Source organism: Caretta caretta, chromosome 2, assembly GCF_965140235.1.
Source record: "Caretta caretta isolate rCarCar2 chromosome 2, rCarCar1.hap1, whole genome shotgun sequence".
Lineage (NCBI taxonomy): Eukaryota > Metazoa > Chordata > Testudines > Cheloniidae > Caretta > Caretta caretta.
Genome location: NC_134207.1, coordinates 46,756,464 through 46,778,027, shown reverse-complemented (window position 1 = coordinate 46,778,027; position 21,564 = coordinate 46,756,464). Strand labels below are relative to the sequence as shown.

General features: G+C 41.6%; 2 protein-coding genes across 4 annotated transcripts in view; one reads left to right on the top strand and one right to left on the bottom strand.

The window, feature by feature from the left end:
- The window catches only part of DECR1 (2,4-dienoyl-CoA reductase 1), a 307,653-nt gene that overhangs the window by 198,695 nt on the left and 87,394 nt on the right, over nt 1–21,564 (top strand). The window lies entirely within an intron of this gene.
- Nucleotides 1–21,564, bottom strand: part of NBN (nibrin) — an 89,900-nt gene that overhangs the window by 25,180 nt on the left and 43,156 nt on the right. For 2 of the 3 annotated variants that reach the window (XM_048841160.2, XM_048841158.2), the window contains exons 9-15: nt 15,906–16,053; nt 15,135–15,416; nt 14,112–14,583; nt 10,959–11,030; nt 9,107–9,262; nt 7,763–7,876; nt 5,140–5,189 (exon numbers count right to left, since the gene is read on the bottom strand). In XM_048841160.2, the coding sequence (XP_048697117.1) occupies nt 5,140–5,189; nt 7,763–7,876; nt 9,107–9,262; nt 10,959–11,030; nt 14,112–14,583; nt 15,135–15,416; nt 15,906–16,053 (1,294 nt within the window). Of the gene's footprint in view, nt 1–3,904; nt 4,088–5,139; nt 5,190–7,762; nt 7,877–9,106; nt 9,263–10,958; nt 11,031–14,111; nt 14,584–15,134; nt 15,417–15,905; nt 16,054–21,564 lie in introns of those variants that run through there. The other variant, XM_048841157.2, reaches the window with a different exon arrangement.

Genomic DNA, 21,564 nt, shown 5'->3' with positions numbered 1-21,564 from the left:
TCCCACCATCCAGGGCTGAAAGCCCTCTGGCTTTGGCTTCGGCTTCAACCCCCTTAGGCTTCAGTCCCCCTTCTTGGGGTCGTGTAATTTTTGTTGTCAGAAGGCCGTTACAGTGCAATGAAATTTGAGAACCTCTGTTCTAGTGTAGCTGTACGCTGGGACATAAAGAAGGGGGAGGGCCAACCCTCAAATAAGCAACTGAATCAACTGGAAAAAAACAAAAAACCTCCTGCCATTTGGGAGTTCTAAAAGTGAGGCTTAATTTTACTTAGAAATCCTGTCAGCCACGGCCAGGGCAGTTGCTCCCCTACCAGGGGAGAAGGGATCCCACTGCAGCCTCCCAGGCCTGGAGAGGGTGAAGAACCCTGAAGAGCAGAGGTGAGGAGGGTGGGGACACTGTATTGATGGTGGGTTCTGAGCAGATGGGGTGAGTGCTGGGAGGGTGAACTGAGGGTGGTGGGGGTTGCTGGGGTACAGGTGCTGAACTGACAGAGGTGGTGTTGATGGGGACTGGAGGACTGAATTGGGGGGGTTGGGAGGGGAGAGAACTGATTGGGGACTGGAGGACAGGATTAACTGCTGAGCAGGAGACAGGCAGATGTGGTGGTGAGAGCTCCTGCAGCAGGGCCAAAATCACCTTATCCCGTACAGGTGGGAGAGTGGACAACACTAATTGTCACATGCACACACCCTGGGGATCAAGAGACTGACCTAAAATATGCAATATAATTTTTTTTTAAAAATAAAGTCATGATTTTTGAAGGTCTGACTCGATGTTTCATCTCTGGAAGTTGGCAATACTACATAGTTGCTATTGGGGAATTTAGTGCTCCTGATGAGGTACACATGAATATAATGCTGTAATTGTTTGACTGCTGCATCCGATCAATTCCAAACTCCCAGGGAATGTTCTAGGCAGCAATGGGCCTATTGAGCATGGTGAAAATTGGGAAGGAAAAATGGGTGACACTCAGAGGCCCTTGCATATGGTTATTAGACCCAGCAACTTCAACCACTTCTGTAATTCTCTAGAGGTCAAACTGGCTGACTGCAGCCACTGTTCAGCATAACATCAATCGCACCCCTCATCTCTGTCCATCCTCCCAAGAGAGTTTAACATGTTGACATTGTGAATGATCTATTATCTCCTAAGATGGGTACAACACTACAAACTATTAACTCCCAGACAGGAAAAAAAAAAAAAAAAAAAAAAGGGTGAGTGGGAAGAAGGTGCAGAGTCTTTGACAGGTGGACCAGATGTGGTAGCTAGAGAGTACACAGAAACGCTAGCATATGGTATTGGGGTGGGAGGAGCATGCAGAGGCCACAAAATGAGGGAGAGGATTACAGGGAGTCCCTGAAAGAAAGAGATGGAACACAGCGAGCTCCTGGGATGGAATGGAGAGATGCAAGGAGCCCTGGGCATGTGCAATGAATTCAGACCACAGAAACTACGAAGTGTGAGACAAGACCTGGCATGCTCTGTGGAGTGGAGCTTTTCTTTCCAGCTAGCCTTGATCTCTGAGTGCTGCTTGACTGATTCTGCTGAACACATCTTCAAATGCTATTCTCACAGAAACCTGCAGCTGCTAATACTACATGACACTGAACCTGCTCCCACTGAAGTCATGCAGGATCAAGGCCATGATCAGGATATGTCCAGTAGCAGCAGGTTGCAGCGTGTCTAAAATTGAAATGTTTGTGTTACAAGTTTCCACCACACAAAAGATTTACATAAATACAGTAAATATTAAAACTAAATATCAAAAGCAGCATGAAAATAAATTGGAGCCTAGGTAGAATTCTATGGTGAAGGGTGTTTAAAGGCAACAACAAATGTATTCCAGCATGTTTGATGATAAAAATGGTGGCATTCTTTGAGATTTGTGCTCTTATTACTACCACTTCACAACAAACATTCTATGGTAAGCAGCATTCTTTAATTCAGTTTTGCAATAATACTTGTAGACTAAGCACAAGATTTAATCTCACATCCTGGGCCCTACCAAATTCAGGGTCCATTTTGGTCAATTTCACAGACAAAGGATTTAAAAAATCGTAAATTTCATGATTTCAGCTATTTAAAACTGAAATTTCACCCTGCTGTAATTGTAGGGGTCCTGACCCAAAAAGGAGGGGGAGGGGGGGGTCGCAGTACTGCTACCCTTACCTCTGCACTGCTGCTGATGGTGGTACTGCCTTCAGAGCTGGGCATCTGGAGACCGGTGGCTGCTGGCCAGGAGCCCAGCTCTGAAGGTAGTAGCACCATCAGCAGCCGCGCAGAAGTAAGGGGGGCCTGGTATGGTATTGCCACCCTTACTTCTGCGCTGCTTCTGGCGAGGCGCTGCCTTCGGAGCTTGGTGTCCGTCCAACAGCTGCCTTTCTCCGGCCGCCGAGCTCTAAAGGCAGTGCAGAAGTAAAGGCAGCAACACCGCAACCCCCCTAAAATAATCTTGTGACCCGCCCCCCCACAACTCCCAATTTGGGTCGGTCCTGGGGCCGGTTTTGTTCAATATCTTCATAAATGATCTGGAGGATGGTGTGGATTGCACTCTCAGCGGATGATACTAAACTGGGAGAAGTGGTTGATACGCTGGAGGGGAGGGATAGGATACAGAAGGACCTAGACAAATTGGAGGATTGGGCCAAAAGAAATCTGATGAGGTTCAATAAGGATAAGTGCAGGGTACTGCACTTAGGATGGAAGAATCCAATGCACCGCTACAGACTAGGGACCGAATGGCTAGGCAGCAGTTCTGCGGAAAAGGACCTAGGGGTGACAGTGGACGAGAAGCTGGATATGAGTCAGCAGTGTGCCCTTGTTGCCAAGAAGGCCAATGGCATTTTGGGATGTATAAGTAGGGGCATAGCGAGCAGATCGAGGGACGTGATCGTTCCCCTCTATTCGACATTGGTGAGGCCTCATCTGGAGTACTGTGTCCAGTTTTGGGCCACACACTACAAGAAGGATGTGGATAAATTGGAGAGAGTCCAGCGAAGGGCAACAAAAATGATTAGGGGTCTGGAACACATGACTTATGAGGAGAGGCTGAGGGAACTGGGATTGTTTAGCCTGCAGAAGAGAAGAATGAGGGGGGATTTGATAGCTGCTTTCAACTACCTGAAAGGGGGTTCCAAAGAGGATGGCTCTAGACTGTTCTCAATGGTAGCAGATGACAGAACGAGGAGTAATGGTCTCAAGTTGCAGTGGGGGAGGTTTAGATTGGATATTAGGAAAAACTTTTTCACTAAGAGGGTGGTGAAACACTGGAATGCGTTACCTAGGGAGGTGGTAGAATCTCCTTCCTTAGAGGTTTTTAAGGTCAGGCTTGACAAAGCCCTGGCTGGGATGATTTAACTGGGAATTGGTCCTGCTTCGAGCAGGGGGTTGGACTAGATGGCCTTCTGGGGTCCCTTCCAACCCTGATATTCTATGATTCTATGATTTGAGAAACACTGATTTTCCCCATGAAATCTGTATAGTACAGGGTAAAAGCACACAAAAGACCAGATTTCACGGCTGTGAATTTGTTAGGGCCCCACTCATATCATATTCTACTGCCCTGGCATTTCTATTCTTTTTTACAGAGGAGTTTGGATTCTGCAAACTGTGATTTTTGCATAATTTTTTCAACTGTAGAATTAAACAATCAGAGCTGGAATTTTTCTGGGTTCTTCCACCCCTAGTTAAAAGTTCCAACAGTAGCAGGTTTAAGGAGCAATGAAAAATTAATTCTTTCTAAACAATCAACTTGTTAGAGTGACTCTTGTGATTACTGAAAAAAAGAGCTCTAGCAATAATTACAGAACTTCATTCCACGTTACAATCTATACATACACATACAAGTAAACTATATAGTTTACAATACATATCATACAATTTGCAAAGGTTGGAACGGCACAGAACAATACAGTGACTTTTAAAGAGAAAAACTGAATAAAGAGAAAGACTGCCTCAGGGTGGGCTTCCATTTTTGTTTATTATTAGAGATTAGGTTAGGAGTCACATGCCTAGGAAAAGAAGATGTAGAGAGGCAGAGAACGAACTGGTCAAAGAATGGTGTGGAAGAAGAATCTAATGTCCTCGCTAAAGAAGGCAGACAGGGAAGGAGAAGTAAAAGTAAAATGAGGTTATCAGCAGAAAACTGGTAAAGAAGGTTTATGAAAGAGAAGGTGTTTTACACAGGGTAGATTTAGAAGTGTACAAGATACAGCAGCATATCAATGTCTTGAGCCAGGATAAGAGGTGTCACCTCACTCCTGTGGCTTGGGCCCTGCCCCAAACAGAGGGATTCTGTGACTTGTAGTCCTGTCAGGAGCCACAGAACCATGGGAACTGTAGGCTTCTAACAGCATGCTGGGTATAAAAAGGCCTGCTTTATTCTGGAGAGAGAGAGAGAGTGGGAAGATGGCAGGACCTGCTGACAGTCTTCTACCAAAAAGGAAACAAGGGAAGCGCAGTACTGATCTTTTCATGGAGAAAGGGCTGAAGCCTGGAAATGAATGGGGCAAAGGCCCATTTAGGATCCCTGTGTGTAAAGGTGAGAGCCCCTCTGTGAAAAGTGCAGAGGGTCCCCCCCATACTCTGATTACAGCACAATAACCCAAGCAATCTGTTTTTATTTTGGACAAGTTTTGTTTATGCAGGAAAGGGGAGTCTCTGGTTCAGCCAGAGCAAAACCTTCCAACCAATAGGGAGACAGGCACTGGCAAACTCTGATGGCAGGAAGGAAAGCTGCATCCTCACAAATAGGAAAGTGATTCTTGATTCAAACTTAATGCCCCGGTTCCTGGAATTATAGGCTAAAGTGGTGTTTATAAGAGGGAGATGAAGCGGCAGCAATTCTATCTGAGAAGGCTCTAATTACCAATAAGACTAGTAGTTTTGAATGTTACATTAAAAGGAGTTATGTACAGCCCAGGAACTGATGAAGTTTAAGGTATAAAGAGAGTTAGGAAAGAGTAGAAGAGGATGTCAATTTGGACACATTCTACTCAGAAGTGGTATCAAGAAAGGAGACAGCCAATGGAGCATTAGCCATCATGGTTTAATTAGAAAACTGAAATTTGTCCAGAAAAGAAGTCAGTGATATATAACATATCAGATCTTTTAAAAGCACTAACAAAAAAATTCCTTACCTAAAGAGATCATCAGCAAGTGATTCCTCTCTTGCATGCCGATTCTGTTCCTGACAAAATAAAGTAAATCTCTTCAATATTGTTCATACTAACACAATAGTCCTGTACTGAGACATCTTTCTGTGAATACCTCACATACAATGCGTTTTACAGGAATGTCAGATTATGGTTTTCAATTCTTAAAGTAGGCCACAGTTACAGAAACCAATCTGAAAAATGATCGGACACCTATGGGTATGTCTTCACTGTAGTTTTAGCCCTTGCTGTTACATGTTTTTGCCCAAACCACTCATCCACATACAAAACCCTCAAGCAAGTGTTTATTTGGACTTTGAATTTATGCTTGCGTGCATGGGTAGAGGTATGGATTAAAGCCAGATCGGTTGTTTAGCTCAAGCTAGAACTTGCCTACTTTGCCCTGAAGGTGCAGGCAAGATCAGTTGAGGGCTGAAAGTCCTACAAAACCCTTTCCCACAATTTCCTCCAAAGGACCGAGACGTTCTCCCACAATTTACTGGGAAAGAATATTAGAGAGTTTCTGCATCAAAAGACCATTGGCTATGCCCCCAGACATGTATGGATGAGAGCAGAAATAATGAGGACACAGTAACAGAGGAACAGCTTTGTTGTGGGAATGCTCATACTCAGGCTAGGCTAACTCAAATGCTCAGACCCAGGTGGCAATTACCCCAGCTAACTGCACAGTGTAGCTGTCCTGTGTGTCAGACAAAAATGAAAGGGAGGGGAAAATATCCAGGCCTTTACATTACTTGTCATAACGGAACTTTCAAAAACAGGAATGTCTAACTAAAACTGCAACAAGCAGAAACCTATTAGTTGGTCAAAATTTTGAGTTTTGTCACAATTAGTTTTAAACTCTGGAACTAGTTCAGCGGTGGTGTGAAGGCAGACTCCTTTACACACGGTCAAGTAGCTGTGAGTTAACATCACTTATGCCAAGGAGATGCAAGTTAAAGTAATGGATGACCTACTTCAGTTTACAACTACCTATACCTTCCTACTACGGAGCTTTTTCATGCAGTGCTATCATCCTTCAGCAACTGAGTTTGTACTGCACCAACTTTGAATTTGAGTAATTAAGTCTAGTCTAATACAGGTGATGAGTTATAGGGGTGTGTAAGTGGTATGTTGTGAGTCTACGTTAAAATCTATACTGTGTAAGTGTAACATGTACGCTTTGGTGGCGAAAAAGGAAGGGGCAAAAGAAGCTGCAAATTTCACCATTTTAAACTGTCCTCTGAGTTTGATCCCTTGTGTTGCTATAAAATTTTAAGAGTTGAGCCAGAGAAGTGCTGAACATCCACAACTAAAGACAATACAAGCTGCAGATCTTTAGCATCTCTCAGGGTTAGGCCAACATCCTGCACGGTATCTTTTTACGCAAACGATATTCTAAACTACTTTGAAAAATTTGCATAACAGCACACTCTCAAACTGTGGTTTGCTGACCTCTTCTAACCGGAGTTGCTTCTGTCATGGGAGTAAAGCATCTATGTCTGTTTTCAAGCGGCAATACTTTGTTAATTGGAATCTGGGTTATGATTAATTTTAGGTCTTCCAAAGGCTAAAATTAATCATGAGCTAGAGGGTGAGAGGGAAAAAAGAGTCAGAACCTCCCTGCTCTGCGGCTCATGTCCTTCTCATAGAAATTCAACAATGAGTAAATTTGTGGTGGATGCCAAATTAGGATAACAAGCACACAAGATGGCAAATTGCAAAGTGGCCAGGAGAGATTATGCAGTGCTATACTGCAAGATAAGATCTAGTGCTGAAATCAACTGGTAAAATCAAATCAGGCAGAGGAAATAAACAGCAAATACAAAAGTAGGAATGGAGTAAAAAAATCAAGAAGTCCCACCTATCACGTTCTCTCCTTTGTACTGTCTTATTACCTTTCCAATTAACCAAGTAATACTGATACCACAGGAAAGATATGGAACCTGGAGTGGGAGATTGGGATGGGATGTGGCCCATGAGAGGAGCTTTTTTTAAGAAGCAGCACACAAAATTAAAAAGTTGAGAACTGCTACAGCAACATATAAATTACATACAAATGGCAGGATGTTCTATAGTGAAAAACACAACCTTCAGTCTCCTGATTACAACATTCACATCTCATACATATTTTTCATCTGAATATCAACTGCATTCTAGTCTGTGAGCAGACCATCAGCAGTGCTGCACTGAGCGCCTTGAAAGCTGAGGTCGCTGAGCTTGTTAATGTAAACATTTTCACTGCCATACTCAGAATTCATGCAGGGCTGAGCTTCAATAAAATGTTTATTTCACTCAGTCATGAAAATCACTTTCTCCTAGGTCAGTGCCTTTTACTTTACAGCAGTCTCCTCTGTACTAACAGTCTGAACAGATTTTAAAATGTTATTAAACATTTTATTAATATTACATATCAAATTTATCCAAAAGAATCAGTAGTCAGCCTTGTCAATGAACCCCTTTCGTTTATTTGGGTCACATCCCTAACATCTTTTTGGATGTGTTAAGTGGCAGATTCATTCCGCACATAGGCTCAACTTTTAGTACAGAGTTGCCCTATTCTTGGGAAGGACCACAGTTGTTTTGTTGCCTGGAAAGAATTCCTTACCTCCATTTCCTGCCTTAACCATTCTTCCAACTGTGAATTCTTTTTGGCATGGTGACCTATTAGATCTGATCCTCCAATAATGTGTGGAAGTTGTCCTGCTCCAGGATAAGGTACCTGTTGGACAAGAAACTTTTGCTGTTATAGTGCAGGCTGACAACCTTGTAAGACCAGAGTAGCCACCTCTAGTAAATTCGCAGTGGCAGAACACCTTTCATCCAGTCTGTCTAACAGTATCTATGCAATGAACAGTTCCACTTAAATAGCACACCACCTGCAAACTGCCAACTCTCCCCCAAAAGAAAGACAAGTTATATTTTCATTTGTTAAATTAATAAGCTAATACATTTAAAATGCGTTTTGAAAACAAGAGAAACTGATATTTTAAGTTTCTAATCCAGTCTGATGTAGAGAAGAATTTGTAATGCAGAATCCAGCAAAACAGAAAGGATGATACTTTCAAAGATACTGCATGTCCTATTAAACAATTTTAAAATGCCACTTGGAACTATGGTAGGTACAATATTTTCATACAAATGTGATTTTCAAGATGACCATGTCCATTTAAAGGCATTTAAATTTTTTACTTAAATGTAATGTATTGCATATCTTAGATTACACTCCACTTTCTCTTTAAATTCTGGGCTGAAGCTATATTCCTACAATGAACACAAAGTTTTGTAAAAGTCACTTTCAGAACCCAATTGATTTTAGTTTTATAAGACATGCATTTTAGTAGTATGTTTTAGAAATCCAAATTTTCAAAATGTAAAACTTCAAGCCAATATATGTTCTCAATATGTTATTTGAAAGTGACACAGTAAGCCTAAGAAGAGATACAACCTGACGTTATGATACTGTTCAAGATCACAGTATCATTTAATGAATCAGCCTGAGTAAGAACTGCACAAGCCTCCAGAAAGAACACAGGTCTCTAGGTAATCATGTGGTGGGAGCAGAGATGGCCTGTGCCTGCTGATGGAGGGACAGGGACGCAAGTGAGGGCAGCCAGCTTCAGTACTGCTACTGAGCATGCTCAGTCCATGTGAAGGTGCTCAGTACAAGCCAAGGAGCGAATATGGGGAGCACGTGACTCCGCATGCCCCCCCATGGGTTGCCTCTGGGTGGAAGGTAACCTTCTCTGGTATCTGTCTGATAAATTAATACAAAAATAGCCACAGTATTTTGCTCTTCACCACAATGGTGACAGCAAGTTAATAAAATATAAGTGGAAGTAGAATCTCTAAGAATGCCTTTCATCTAATAACATTTCTTTTGTATTATGGCAGCACTTACATAGCTATTTCAAACAGTGCCATCTTGTGGCAGTTTAAAATATGCACTCACCTTTTTGAATTTCTTAAAGTTGTTCAGTTGCTCGTAATCGATTTGTGCAGCAACAAGACTATTTGGCCTTGGATGGCTAACAACCAGTGATCTAAATTCAGTCAACAAGAGTCTGCTGGGCAGATTGCTGGAGACATCTTGAAGTCTGTCAGTGTTCTTGTGAGAGGAAAAAGGGGAAAGGAGAACTTCAAGTTGTTCAGTAAACTAAGAGCCTATTTTAAGAGATCAAAGAATGTACACTTGACGGGTTAGAAATGGAAGGCAGATATTAGCTCAGAACAGTCTAGATAAAGCTTAAAATTTAAAACTAGATTTCTAGTAAAGTAAGGCCTGGTCTAAACTTAAGTGTTATCCCCACTCCAGGGAAACTCAGACCCAGGTGGTTCCTCTCCTTGCCGTGTGGTTTTGGGGGGGAAACTGCAGGAAGGAACCAGGTTTGGGTTTGGGTCTACACTGCAGCTGGAGATGTAGTTCCCAGCTCAGGTAGATGTACAAGCACTAGCTTTGATCAAGCTAGCATGCTAAAAATAACAGCGTAACCACTGCAGTGTGGACAACATCATGGGCTAGGCAAACTGTGGGGCACACCCAGAGGAACATTCGGGGGGCAAGTGGCAATGCCAGGCAGCTTGTGCCAGCTCCATGCAGTGGGGCCTGGGCCAGCCCCCATGGAAGGAGGTGGGGAGAGAGAGCCACCTCCACCCAGACTCACCTCAGCGGGCCACCCACCTTGTGAGGAGACGGGGACAAACAGATTCCTCTAATGGTAAGGGGGTGGGCGACTGGAAAAGTTTTCACACCACTGGACTAGTCAACTGAATACGTACTTAGGGTCTCAGATGGGACTGTATTCTGGCACGTAGTTTGTGATGCTGGCTGCACTGCTATTTTTAGCAAACTAGCTTGATCACAGCTATCGTGTGTACATCTACCCGAGTTTGAAATTAATCTCCAGCTGCTGTGTAGATGTACCCAGAGACTCCAGCCCATAGGAGCAGCTGCAGAAGCAGCCAAATCAGGGACCTTTGGACATTCAGAGAACCTTCTACGGTTTGGACTGGACTTTCTCTGCCCTGTGCTGATTGGCTGCCCTCTCAATCTCTTCATGTCATCTTCACTCCATACCTGCTCTCTTAACTTCTTCTCCCCTGCCCTGTCCCCCTTACCCCCTCTTTCTTTCAGTGCCCTTTCTTCCTTCATTCCCCCCGACCCCCATTTAGCTGATCTTCCAACCCCTCAAAATTATGGAACCAATATGACATTTGCTGCCATCATATTTTTACTTTGCTTGTGTGTTATACCCCTTCCCCCACCCTGTGTCTGTCTGGTCTATTCAGATTACAAACTCTTTGGGACAGGAACTCCACTACTATTTGTACAGTGCCTAGCACAAGGAGGGCTTATTCTTGGCATATGATTACCATAATAAACACGATTAATAATAATATTTTAGTTAAGGGTGTGATTTATTCTACTGTGATAATTTTATGCCAGTGAAAGCCCTATTATGGACACAGTTACAATATATATCCAATATAAAGATGACTTCTACTGGTGTATTTATCTCCCTTCCCCTATGGTAATAATCTATATGGGATAAGCACTTTTATACCAGTGTAACTGAATCCACACAAGAGAAGTTGGTGGTGTACCTGTACATCTTTGACTATATACTGATATAGTTAAAAAGTGGTACAATTTTTATGTTTAAATAAGCCCTCATTCATCAAACCCTCCTATGTCTACTGCACACATATGAACTTAGTTTTAAAAGCAAAAAACTGGTACATTTCCTTCACATTTCTCAGTATTAACTAATGCTAGGTATTCCTTACATTGACTAGTTTCTTACCAAAACTGATGATTCCTGCTTAATCTCAATTTTCTTCTTTGAAGTTGGAACAGTGCCAAGTTCGTTTTCTTGCTGTTTGACCAAACAATTTTAAAGAGCAGTCATTGTAACTGTAAATTATGATCACATGTTTAAAAAAAAATACCCTGGACATATACTTTAACAATGCGTTGTTCTCATAAAACCACTGTCCCTGGTTTGTTCAGATTACTTTTTTTAGTATAAGAAAACAAAGTGTTTTTCCTTAAAAATTCATTATTCCTAAAATCCTACCAGTAAGGATTATGAAAATCACTGTAAGTTTTCAGGTATGAATGAAACTATTAGTTTTCTATTTTAAATTATATCCCAGAGCTCATGGTCAGGAAATAACTAGATGTAAGTGTCAATTTGGGAGCAATCTTGATTAGGATCAAGGCTAGTCTCCTCACAGCCTGTAGTTAAAGAAGGGAGAGCAGACTACTACACATCACAATTTTGCTCAATAACTAATAACTTCCTCTAAGGCTTTTCGTTTTCTGCTATAAAAGTGTGTTGACGTCACAAGTGGTGTTTGTTATGAAAAAATCCAGTGGGGAAGGTGCTAGTATCAACTCAGTGTTTTCTAAATTGTTTACTTGCAGTGGCCCAAGTGGTCAGATTAGATTAAAATTTTTTCTTTTATCAGAAGTCCCCTGTCGTTTTTGGCTCAATACCAAATATGTTCTTTCACACCAGAAAACTAAAGTCTTGTCTACACTTTTACCTCAGCCACATGACCAGAATCTCAGTACAAATCAGACCTCAGATTCCAGATCTGCAACCTCAGATTCCAGAATGTGTGCAAAAACATTTATCTGACCTCTGAAAAGGGACACAAACAAAGAAGGATTCCAGGCCACAGTTATCAGGCAAGAACTTGTCTACCACATGAAGAATTAAGCTTATAATAAATTCTTTAGTTACTATAAGTGCGTTATGTCTAAAGAGTCTTGAGAAGTGCTCTCTTTCAGGTGAATGTCATCAGCTTCCTTTATTTCAACAAACAAGTAATTTTCGGTTCCACAATATAGGTGAAGTGAGGGGATTCTTTACTGTATAATGTGGAAAGTTATCTGATGCAAAGAAAAAATCCCATTATTATTTTTACCGCACTTAGGCCAGGTCTACACTAGGTAATTTTCCCACTAGTGTAGATTAAGCTTCAGCAATTTGTGGTGTTTTTACCACCATGTCAATTAAACCTAATCCTTGCTCCCTTAACACCTCCAAATACACACACTTGTCCCCTATGCTTGTAATAATATCCTTCTCCCAAGCATCTTCTCCTGTCCTCCTCCAAGTAACTTATTTTTAATTAGACCAAACAGCCAGTGCCTTCTAGTCTTCCTCTAGGACTTTACTTCATTCTCAAATTTTAAAGAGTCAGTAATCACAAGCTCATAACCACACAATCAATCATGTCAGCCCTTATTTGTTATAACCCTTATTCCTCCGTTTGCCTGCTGTCATCACTCACATTGTCTAACTTTGATTATACACTCTTTGGGGTAAAAACTAGGGCAACCAGTTTTCCGATATTAGGGGCTGTCTTATATATGCAACTATATTTCCTTCTCCTTCCCCCTGGAGAAAAAAAAAATGTCACGATTTTTCACACTTGCTATCTGGTCACCTAAGTAAGAACAGTTTTACATTTCTACAAGTTTTGTGTAAATTTATGGTGCTGTATAAATGTGAAATAAGAACATTTAAAACTCTGGTTTCTTTCTGCAATCTGAAGATAAAAAAAGTTGTATAACCTGTGTGTCCAATATCTGTTGTTTAGCTAACGGTCACAGCATGCTAATCTGGGACCAGTTTTGTTGACACATTCTTGGCTTTTCCAAGTGGCATGCTTTCAAAACTTCAGAATGTACCTCTAGAAAAGGAGTTTTCATTGGCGAGCAACATTAGTTAATTTACTATTGTGAATAAAAGTGTGGCTGATTTACTGTGGCAGCCCAACAAAGACTGATATATGGAGTCAGCATACAGAAGAGCATGTTTGGAAAAAAAATGGGACAGTGCTTTATTTTAGGAAAGAATCTCTGTGGCAAACAGAGAAATATTTCCAAAGGGGGAAAAAGAGAGAAGTCACAATAGCCGTTTACATTCAACCAAAATGTTTCAGATACTCATCACTTACAGTTCATAAACTTTTCTAAACCCATAAGGTTGGCTAAAATATTTAAGCTGCAATATACTTATAGTTTAAGAAAAATATTTAAGAAATTAACCCCATATCAGACCAGACTTCTGTCTATGCAGCCTAGTGTCTCAGTTTCACATATGAGGCTTAGCTATTTGAGAGATATTAGGCGAGAACGCTAAGAACACATAATGATCTGACAATATATCATCTTGCTGACGCCCAACACACAGGTACAGAAATTCTGCAGCTGGAAAGGAGCTTGACACAGTTTCTCCTGGGAATTCAGGAGCATAACAGTTAACAACAATAACTGCACACTGTACTAAAAAACCTTCTCTTCAGGACAGGAAAAGGTTTGGCTGTTCTGCTTATAAAGACTATATTTCTTTAACAAGAGCAAATTGACAGCTTCAGAAAGCAAGCATGAAGCATAAATAACTGATGCCAGTTTAAAGTTATAAAGTGCCTTCATCTGGGGAAATAAACTCTAAAAATACTACAGGATAGTGAAAAGAAAAGGAGTACTTGTGGCACCTTAGAGACTAACCAATTTATTTGAGCATAAGCTTTCGTGAGCTACAGCTCACTTCATCGGAAGCTCACGAAAGCTTACGCTCAAATAAATTGGTTAGTCTCTAAGGTGCCACAAGTACTCCTTTTCTTTTTGCGAATACAGACTAACATGGCTGTTACTCTGATACAGGATAGTGACTTCTGGAGAGCCAGGAAGTCTATATTTTAACTCATCCATCACAATATTTACATAAAATCCCCAAACTACACCTACTGCTCGTTTATAATGGCATAAGAGCTAATACAATGCATTCAAATTGCTCAAAGCTGGTATCTGTTCTTAAGCTGTATTTGTCTCTGTGCTAACAGTCTAATCTTGTAAGATGCTGCTGCACAGGCTCCTCCAATGACACTGCAACTTGCAGAATCAGGTCCATAACAAGTGATTAATAAAGAACGTTACTTACCAATATCCTATTGGCTTCTTCTTGAATTACATTTTCTTCTTCAATCCTTTTCCCCTTGGTTTCCAAACGTCTTTTTTTCTGCATATTGGCTCCATGCTCCTCATCATGATCCCCCATTTCAGCTTCCCAATCCAGCTCTTTGCTCCCAAACACAAGCTCTAGTGTAGCTGCATCCTCAGCTAAACCACCTAATTCTTTTCTTTTCTTTGATGCAGGCTTTTCACTGGAAACATTTTTAGTAACAGTTTTATCTTTCTCTGATTTGCTACTTTCTATTGCAAGCTTTAGGCTTGTGTCTACAGGTGAAAGGTTTGTTTTCAGGTCCAAGGTATATTGTTCCTTTTGAGTGTGTTCCACTTTACTTTTCCACATCAAGGAAGTTGTGGGTTGGGTTTGACTGGAAAGATGAGATGACTTTTCCTCCATCTTTGCCAGTTTAGGTACAGATGTTTCTCCCTCTTCAATCCTTTCCCTTAGCCAGAAAGAAACAAAGAAACCTGTTAACGTGATAAACTCAGTAAGTGAACAATGCACAATGACTGAATATGAATCCAAAAATCCACAAGTGATGATTTTCTTCATTTTGATTTTGTAATGTTGCTTAAGTGATTAGAGTACTTGGTTGTGTGCACTGTGCTTGGCTATATGTTGGATGTCCGTGGGAGTTTGTTACAGAGATGAACCAGCTGTATGAGCGTTGCATAATGTAAGTGGGAGTTAAGGCAATCTTTATTTATATGCCTCAACTTATGATTTTCTGCATTTTTCATTATTGGTGTTGGGATTTGAATCTGAGCAACCTTAGCATACACTTTTCTGTTTGGAGAAACAGATACCTAGAAATGGCCAGTTTAAAATAAAAAAAATGAACAGAGGAATTCAATTTCTTAAGGAGGTAGTAAAATCTACATTGGGAATAAAATGTATGCCCCTTGAACTAAAACAAATTACTTTCTAAAACAAAAATAGCACCATCTGACAATATGAAAAATACCCAGAAAAAAAGAATTTCCGTGAACATACCTTTTCTTTGGAGCTGCCTGGAAATAATTTTTAATGGAGTTAGACTCTTGCTGTGAAGCTCTCTCTCTATTTCTATTAACTCCTAAAATTTTAGAGGGTGAGAGGGGTTGACTTTTTTGGTCAACCCCAGGTGTTTTATGCATCTTGGGTAATACTGTCCCTGTATTTACATTGCCACTAGAGCTGGGAGTCTCCTTCACAGTGGTTATATTCTGTGAATACATTTTGTCTCTGCGATCCATTTCGGGAGTTTTCTCTCTCTTCTCTCCGCTTATCTCCATACTACACAAAAGGGAGAAAAAATACTCAGTAAACACACAGGCAGTCATTGCAGAAACAGCATACACATTACAGAGCACCACAGTAATACAGCTGTACCTGTGGTATACAATGAACACTTATGGAAGCTATATAAATTAATATTAATACCTGCTATTAATATGACTAAATTATCTAGATAATTATGAAATTGCTTTATAATTCTGAACATGGTTAAAAGAGCCAATCAGATCTGCTGCATCACCAATTGCATCTTCTACTGTCAGACCTGATGCCCCAGCTGGCTTTCTTGCTATACCCTATCACTTCAAGGCAGAAGATGGACCACCGGGATACTGACCACAGTTTACTATTGCAAGTTAGGGAGTGCCACATAAAATGTTGAGCCCCACTGACTATGGCAAGTCTATAACTGGCTCAAATTTCCTCTGACATGGTAGCAGCCTTATTTATAGACATCAACTTAGGAAACTATTTCAATGTGTACTTTACCATGTGTCCATCAGTTCTTCTGCTTCTGTGTCAGCTACATATGCTGTGTTATCACTTGTAGTAACAGGCATTATGGTCTCATCTACAGTCGAACTCTGAGAAAGGGTTGGATGCGGAATAGCTGATCCTGGACTAACCAGCTGTTTAGCTGCAAGTTGAACATACGGAACAATTAAAAAGTTAGCAGTCTTCCGGTGGCTCTGTGTATGTATAAGCCATTATTACAGTACTATTACTGTTAACTGATTTTAATTATAAATTCACAGAGATTCAATAGTTAACATACAACTCCAGGCAGCGTGCTGCTTGCCTGGAGCTAGAATTCAGGATGTGACCAAGCGTCTGAGGAGACTGATCAAGCCTCGCACCATTACCTCTCCCTACTTCTCCACGTGGGCACCAATGATACTACCAAGGATAACCTTCAGTGGTTCAGACTACGTGGCTCTGGGAAGAAGAATAAATGAATTTCAGGCACAAGTCATGTTCTCGTCCATCCTCCCTATTGAAGGAAAAGGCCCAGGTAGGGACCATCGAATTGTGGAAGTAAATGCATGGTTACGCAGGTGGTGTTGGAAAGAGGGCTCTGGATTCTCCAACCCATGGAATGTTGTTCCAGAAAGAAGGATTGCTAGGAAGAGATGGGATCCACCTAACGAAGAGAGGGAAGAGCATCTTCGCAGGCAGACTTGCTAACCTAGTGAGGAGGGCTTTAAACTAGGCTCACCAGGGGATGGTGACCTAAGCCCAGAGGTAAGTGGGGAAGTGGGATACTGGGAGGAAACACAAGGAGGAGGGTGCAACAGGGGAGGCCTCCTGATTCACATTGAGAAAATAGAACAATCGGCTAGCTATCTTAGGTGCCTCTACATGAACGCAAGAAGCCTGGGAAACAAGCAGGAAGAACGGACGTCCTGGCACAGTCAAGGAACTATGATGTGGTTGAATAACAGAGACTTGGTGGGGTAACTGGCATTACTGGAGCACTGTCATGGATGGGTATAAACTGTTCAGGAAGGACAAGCAGGGGAGAAAAGGTGGAGGAGTTGCACTGTATGTAAGAGAGCAGTACGATTGCTCAGAGCTCCAGTATGAAACTGCAGAAAAGCCTGTTGAGAGTCTTTGGATTAAGTTTAGAGGAGAGAGCAACAAGGGTGATGTCATGGTGGGCATCTGCAATAGACCATCAGACCAGGAGGATGAGGCAGACGAGGCTTTCTTCGGACAACTAACAGAAGTTTCCAGATCACAGGCCCTAGTTCTCATGGGGGACTTCAATCACCCTGACATCTGCTGGAAGAGCAATACAGCAGTGCACAGACAATCCAGGAAGTTTTGGGAGACTGTTGGGGACAACTTCCTGGTGCAAATGCTGGAGGAACCAACTAGGGGTTGTGCTCCTCTTGACCTGCTGCTCACAAACAGGGAAGAGTTGGTAGGGGAAGTAGAATTGGGTGGCAACCTGGGCAACAGTGACCATGAGATGGTCGAGTTCAGGATCCTGACAAAAGGAAGAAAGGAGAGCAGCAGAATACAGACCCTGGACTTCAAAAAAGCAGACTTTGACTCCCGCAGGTAACTGATGGGCAGGATGTCCCAGGAGGCTAATATGAGGGGGAAAAGGAGTCCAGGAGAGCTGGCTGTATTTTACAGAAGCCTTATTGAGGGTGCAGGAACAAACCATCCTGAATTGCGGAAAGAATAGCAAATATGGCAGGCAACCAGCTTGGCTTAACAGAGAAATCTTCAGTGAGCTTAAACATAAAAAGGAAGCTTACAAGAAGTGGAAACTTGGACAGATGACTAGGGAGGAGTATAAAAATACAGCTCGAGCATGCAGGGTGTAATCAGGAAGGCCAAAGCACAATTGGAGTTGCAGCTAGCCAGGGATGTGAAGGGTAACAAGAAGGGTTTCTACAGATATGTTACCAACAAGAAGGTGGTCAGGGAAAGTGTGGGACCCTTACTGAATGGGGGAGGCAACCTAGTGACAGATGATGTGGAAAAAGCTCAAGTACTCAATGCTTTTTTTGCCTCAGTCTTCACAGACAAGGTCAGCTCCCAGATTGCTGCACTGGGCAGCACAGTATGGGGAAGAGGTGAGCAGCCCTCAGCGGTGAAAGAACAGGTTAAGAACTATTTAGAAAAGCTGGACATGCACAAGTCCATGGGTCTAGATCTAATGTATCTGAGGGAGTCGACTGATGAGATTGCAAAGGCATTGGCCATTATCTTTGAAAACTCATGGCAATCGGGGCAGGTCCTGGACGACTGGAAAAAGGTGAATATATGGCCCATCTTTTAAAAAAGGAAGATGGAGAATCTGGGGAACTACAGATTGGTCAGCCTCACCTCACCTCAGGCCCTGGAAAAATCATGGAGGAATCCTCAAGGAATCCATTTTGAAGCACTTGGAGGAGAGGAAGATGATCAGGAACAGTCAACATGGATTCACCAACGGCAAGTCATACCTGATATGATGAGATAACGGACTCTGTGGATATGGGGAAAGCGGTGGATGTGATAGATCTTGACTTTAGCAAAGCTTTTGATGCAATCTCCAACAGTTTTCTTGCCAGCAAGTTAAAAAACGTATGGATTGGATGAATGGACTATAAGGTAGATGGAAAGCTGGCTAGATCATCGGGCTCAACGGGTAGTGATCAACGGCTCAATGTCTACTTGGCAGCCAGTATCAAGTGGAGTTTCCCAGGGGTCAGTCCTGGGGCCGGTTTTGTTTAACCTCTTCATTAATGATCTGGATGATGGGATGAATTGCACCCTCAGCAAGATCGTGGATTACACTAAACTGGTGGGGAGAAGTAGATACACTGGAGGGTAGGGATAGGGTCCAGCGTGACCTAGACTGATTGGACCAAAAGAAATCTGATGAAGTTCAACAAGGACAAGTGCAGAGTCTGCACTCAGGAGGGAAGAATCCCAAGCACTACAGGCTGAGGACCGACTGGCTAAGCAGCAGTTCTGCAAAAAAGGACCTGGGGATTACAGTGAACGAGAAGCTGGATATGAGTCAACCGTGTGCCTTAGTTGCCAAGAAGGTTAATGGCATATTGGGCTGCATTAGTAGGAGCATTGCCAGCAGATGGAGGGAAGTGATTATTCCCCTCTATTCAGCACTGGTGAGGCCACATCTGGAGTATTGCATCCAGTTTTGGGCACCCCAATACAGAAAGGATGTGGAAAAATTAGAGCGAGTCCAGCGGAGGGAAATGAAAATGATTAGGGGGTTGGGGCACATGACTTACGAGGAGAGGCTGAAGGAACTGGGATTATTTAGTCTGCAGAAGAGAAGAATGAGGGGGGATTTGATAGCAGCCTTCAACTACCTGAATACGGGTTCCAAAGAGGATGGAGTTAGGTTGTTCTCAGTGGTGGCAGATGACAAAACAAGAAGCAATGGTCTCAAGTTGCAATGCAGGAGGTCTAGGTTGGATATTAGGAAAAACTAGTTCACTAGGAGGGTGGTGAAGCCCTGGAATGTGTTACCTAGAGAGGTGGTGGAATCTCATCCTTAGAGGTTTTTAAGGCCTGGCTGACAAAGCCGTGGCTGGAATGATTTAGTTGGGGTTGGTCCTGCTTTGAGCAGGGAGTTGGACTAGGTGACATCCTGAGGTCTCTTCCAACCCTAATCTTCTATGATTCAATGAACTTCAAGAACGAAATCCTAGGACTCTTTCTTGGTCAAAAATCCCACTGAAATTAAAGTCAATGAAAGCTTTGTTTGAGTAATGATGGACTGTAGGATTCTGGTCCACAGTATTCTCATCAATATAATAAATACTTTAATATTAAACTGTCATTGGTGCAGCACAAGACCCAGCAGTGCATATCATAAAACACAACATTCAAAAAACAAGAAATCTAAACTGATTATATGGTAGTTATTTTTTCAGGGTATTTATGGAACTCAGGATTACTACTATTTAACTTGCATCTAAAGTGCAAGAAGGGATCCTATGACAGAATACACCAGCTAAAGGAGAAATTTATTCCTAACCCCCGTCGATCATTGATTGACTTACACCATGAAGCAGGATGGTTTATAATCCTTAAACATTTTTATGCAAACATAAATGTGGATGTTTACCTTATCCATATAAATATTAAATCCTTTTTTGAATCCTACTAATTGTTTGCCTTTATTTAGTTTTAAATTTTTTGCTTCTTGTTTTGATCAGATGTCCCTTTATTGTTTCACATGAGACAGTAATAAGGAGCACGCAGTTTACATAGTGAATCTCATTTGTTACTTCACTCTATCGCGTCCTCACTTAATCACCTCTTCGGTGAATGAATCAGTACTAATCTTTATAATCTTTTCACATATGCAGTCTTCCAAGTCTCTAAATCATTTTTGTTGCCCACATTTCTGCTGTACCTTTTTTCTGATGAGATAACCAGAATTAAACACAGTACTCAAGGTGGGAGTATATCTTCAATTTTATATAATGGTATTATATTTTCAGTATTTTTTCTTCTATATCCTCCTCTTTTTGTGTGTGTGTGGGGTAGGGTGAGGTGGAAGAGAGAGTGGTGATTTGCTGCCATTGCACACTGAGCTGTTTATAATCACGCACAGGTCTCTTTAGTGAGTGGCTACACTTTGTTTTGCTTTGTACTGCTGTGAAAAACAAGTTGACTCATGCTTACTTACAGTGCATGGTACTGAATGTTTGGGTAAGATAGCTTTTAGTGACATTTGAATTCTGGAATTGCTTCCTCCATTAGATTGTGAGTGTGATGACCTTCATGGCCTGGAACAAAGTCCATTTATTCAAGCATTTGCCTGATGGGATGAAGACTGTCTCTCTCTACTTACATAATTGACTATGGGACAAGTCTCATTAGGTTTTTTTAATACTAGTCAACTTATTTTGTATGGTTTGTAATATAATTTATGCACATATGTCCAGAGACAGGTGGTTGTTGTTTTTAAAGAAACATTACAATCAACCAACAAATCCTATTGGGCTGTGCCAGTTCTGTGTACCCCGCTTTCCCTCATGAACTTCCTGTTTCATCGTCAAGGAATATTGGTTTGTTTGTTTTTTCCAAAACTAGCTTATTTCTTTAAACTGACTTTTGTGCATTTTTCAACACATGTAAGAATCAACAAGCCTCATCAGCAGGGGTTACTGATGCATTATCTGGTGCAAGGCACGTGGGATGAAATCTTTGGCCCCACTGAAGCAAATGACAAAAATCACACTGATTTCAGTGGGGACAGGATTTCACCCTCACCCTTCAGTCTCGTTGCCTGAATGCACTCAAAATATACACCAATGAACCAGAAATACCCATCATTTTAGGACTTATTGCTTAATTTAAAAATTACATACAAAAGCATGTAATTTAAACCTGTAAATACAGCTAAGGTTATTAACATGATACAAAGCACATACTATTTTAATCCCTTAAACCATGTCCCAGACTTGATGCCCTGCCCCCCACCCCTCCCAAAAAAACAAACACGTTTGGAAAACAGGAAAAACTTAAGATCTGTTCACATAGATTTAGACTCTTATTGCATTGGTGAATACAATGCAATATATGAGAGTATAAATTGGTTCAAAAATAATAATTCATGAAGGATAGGTCCCTCAATGGCTATTAGCTAAGATGGTTAGGGATGAAACCT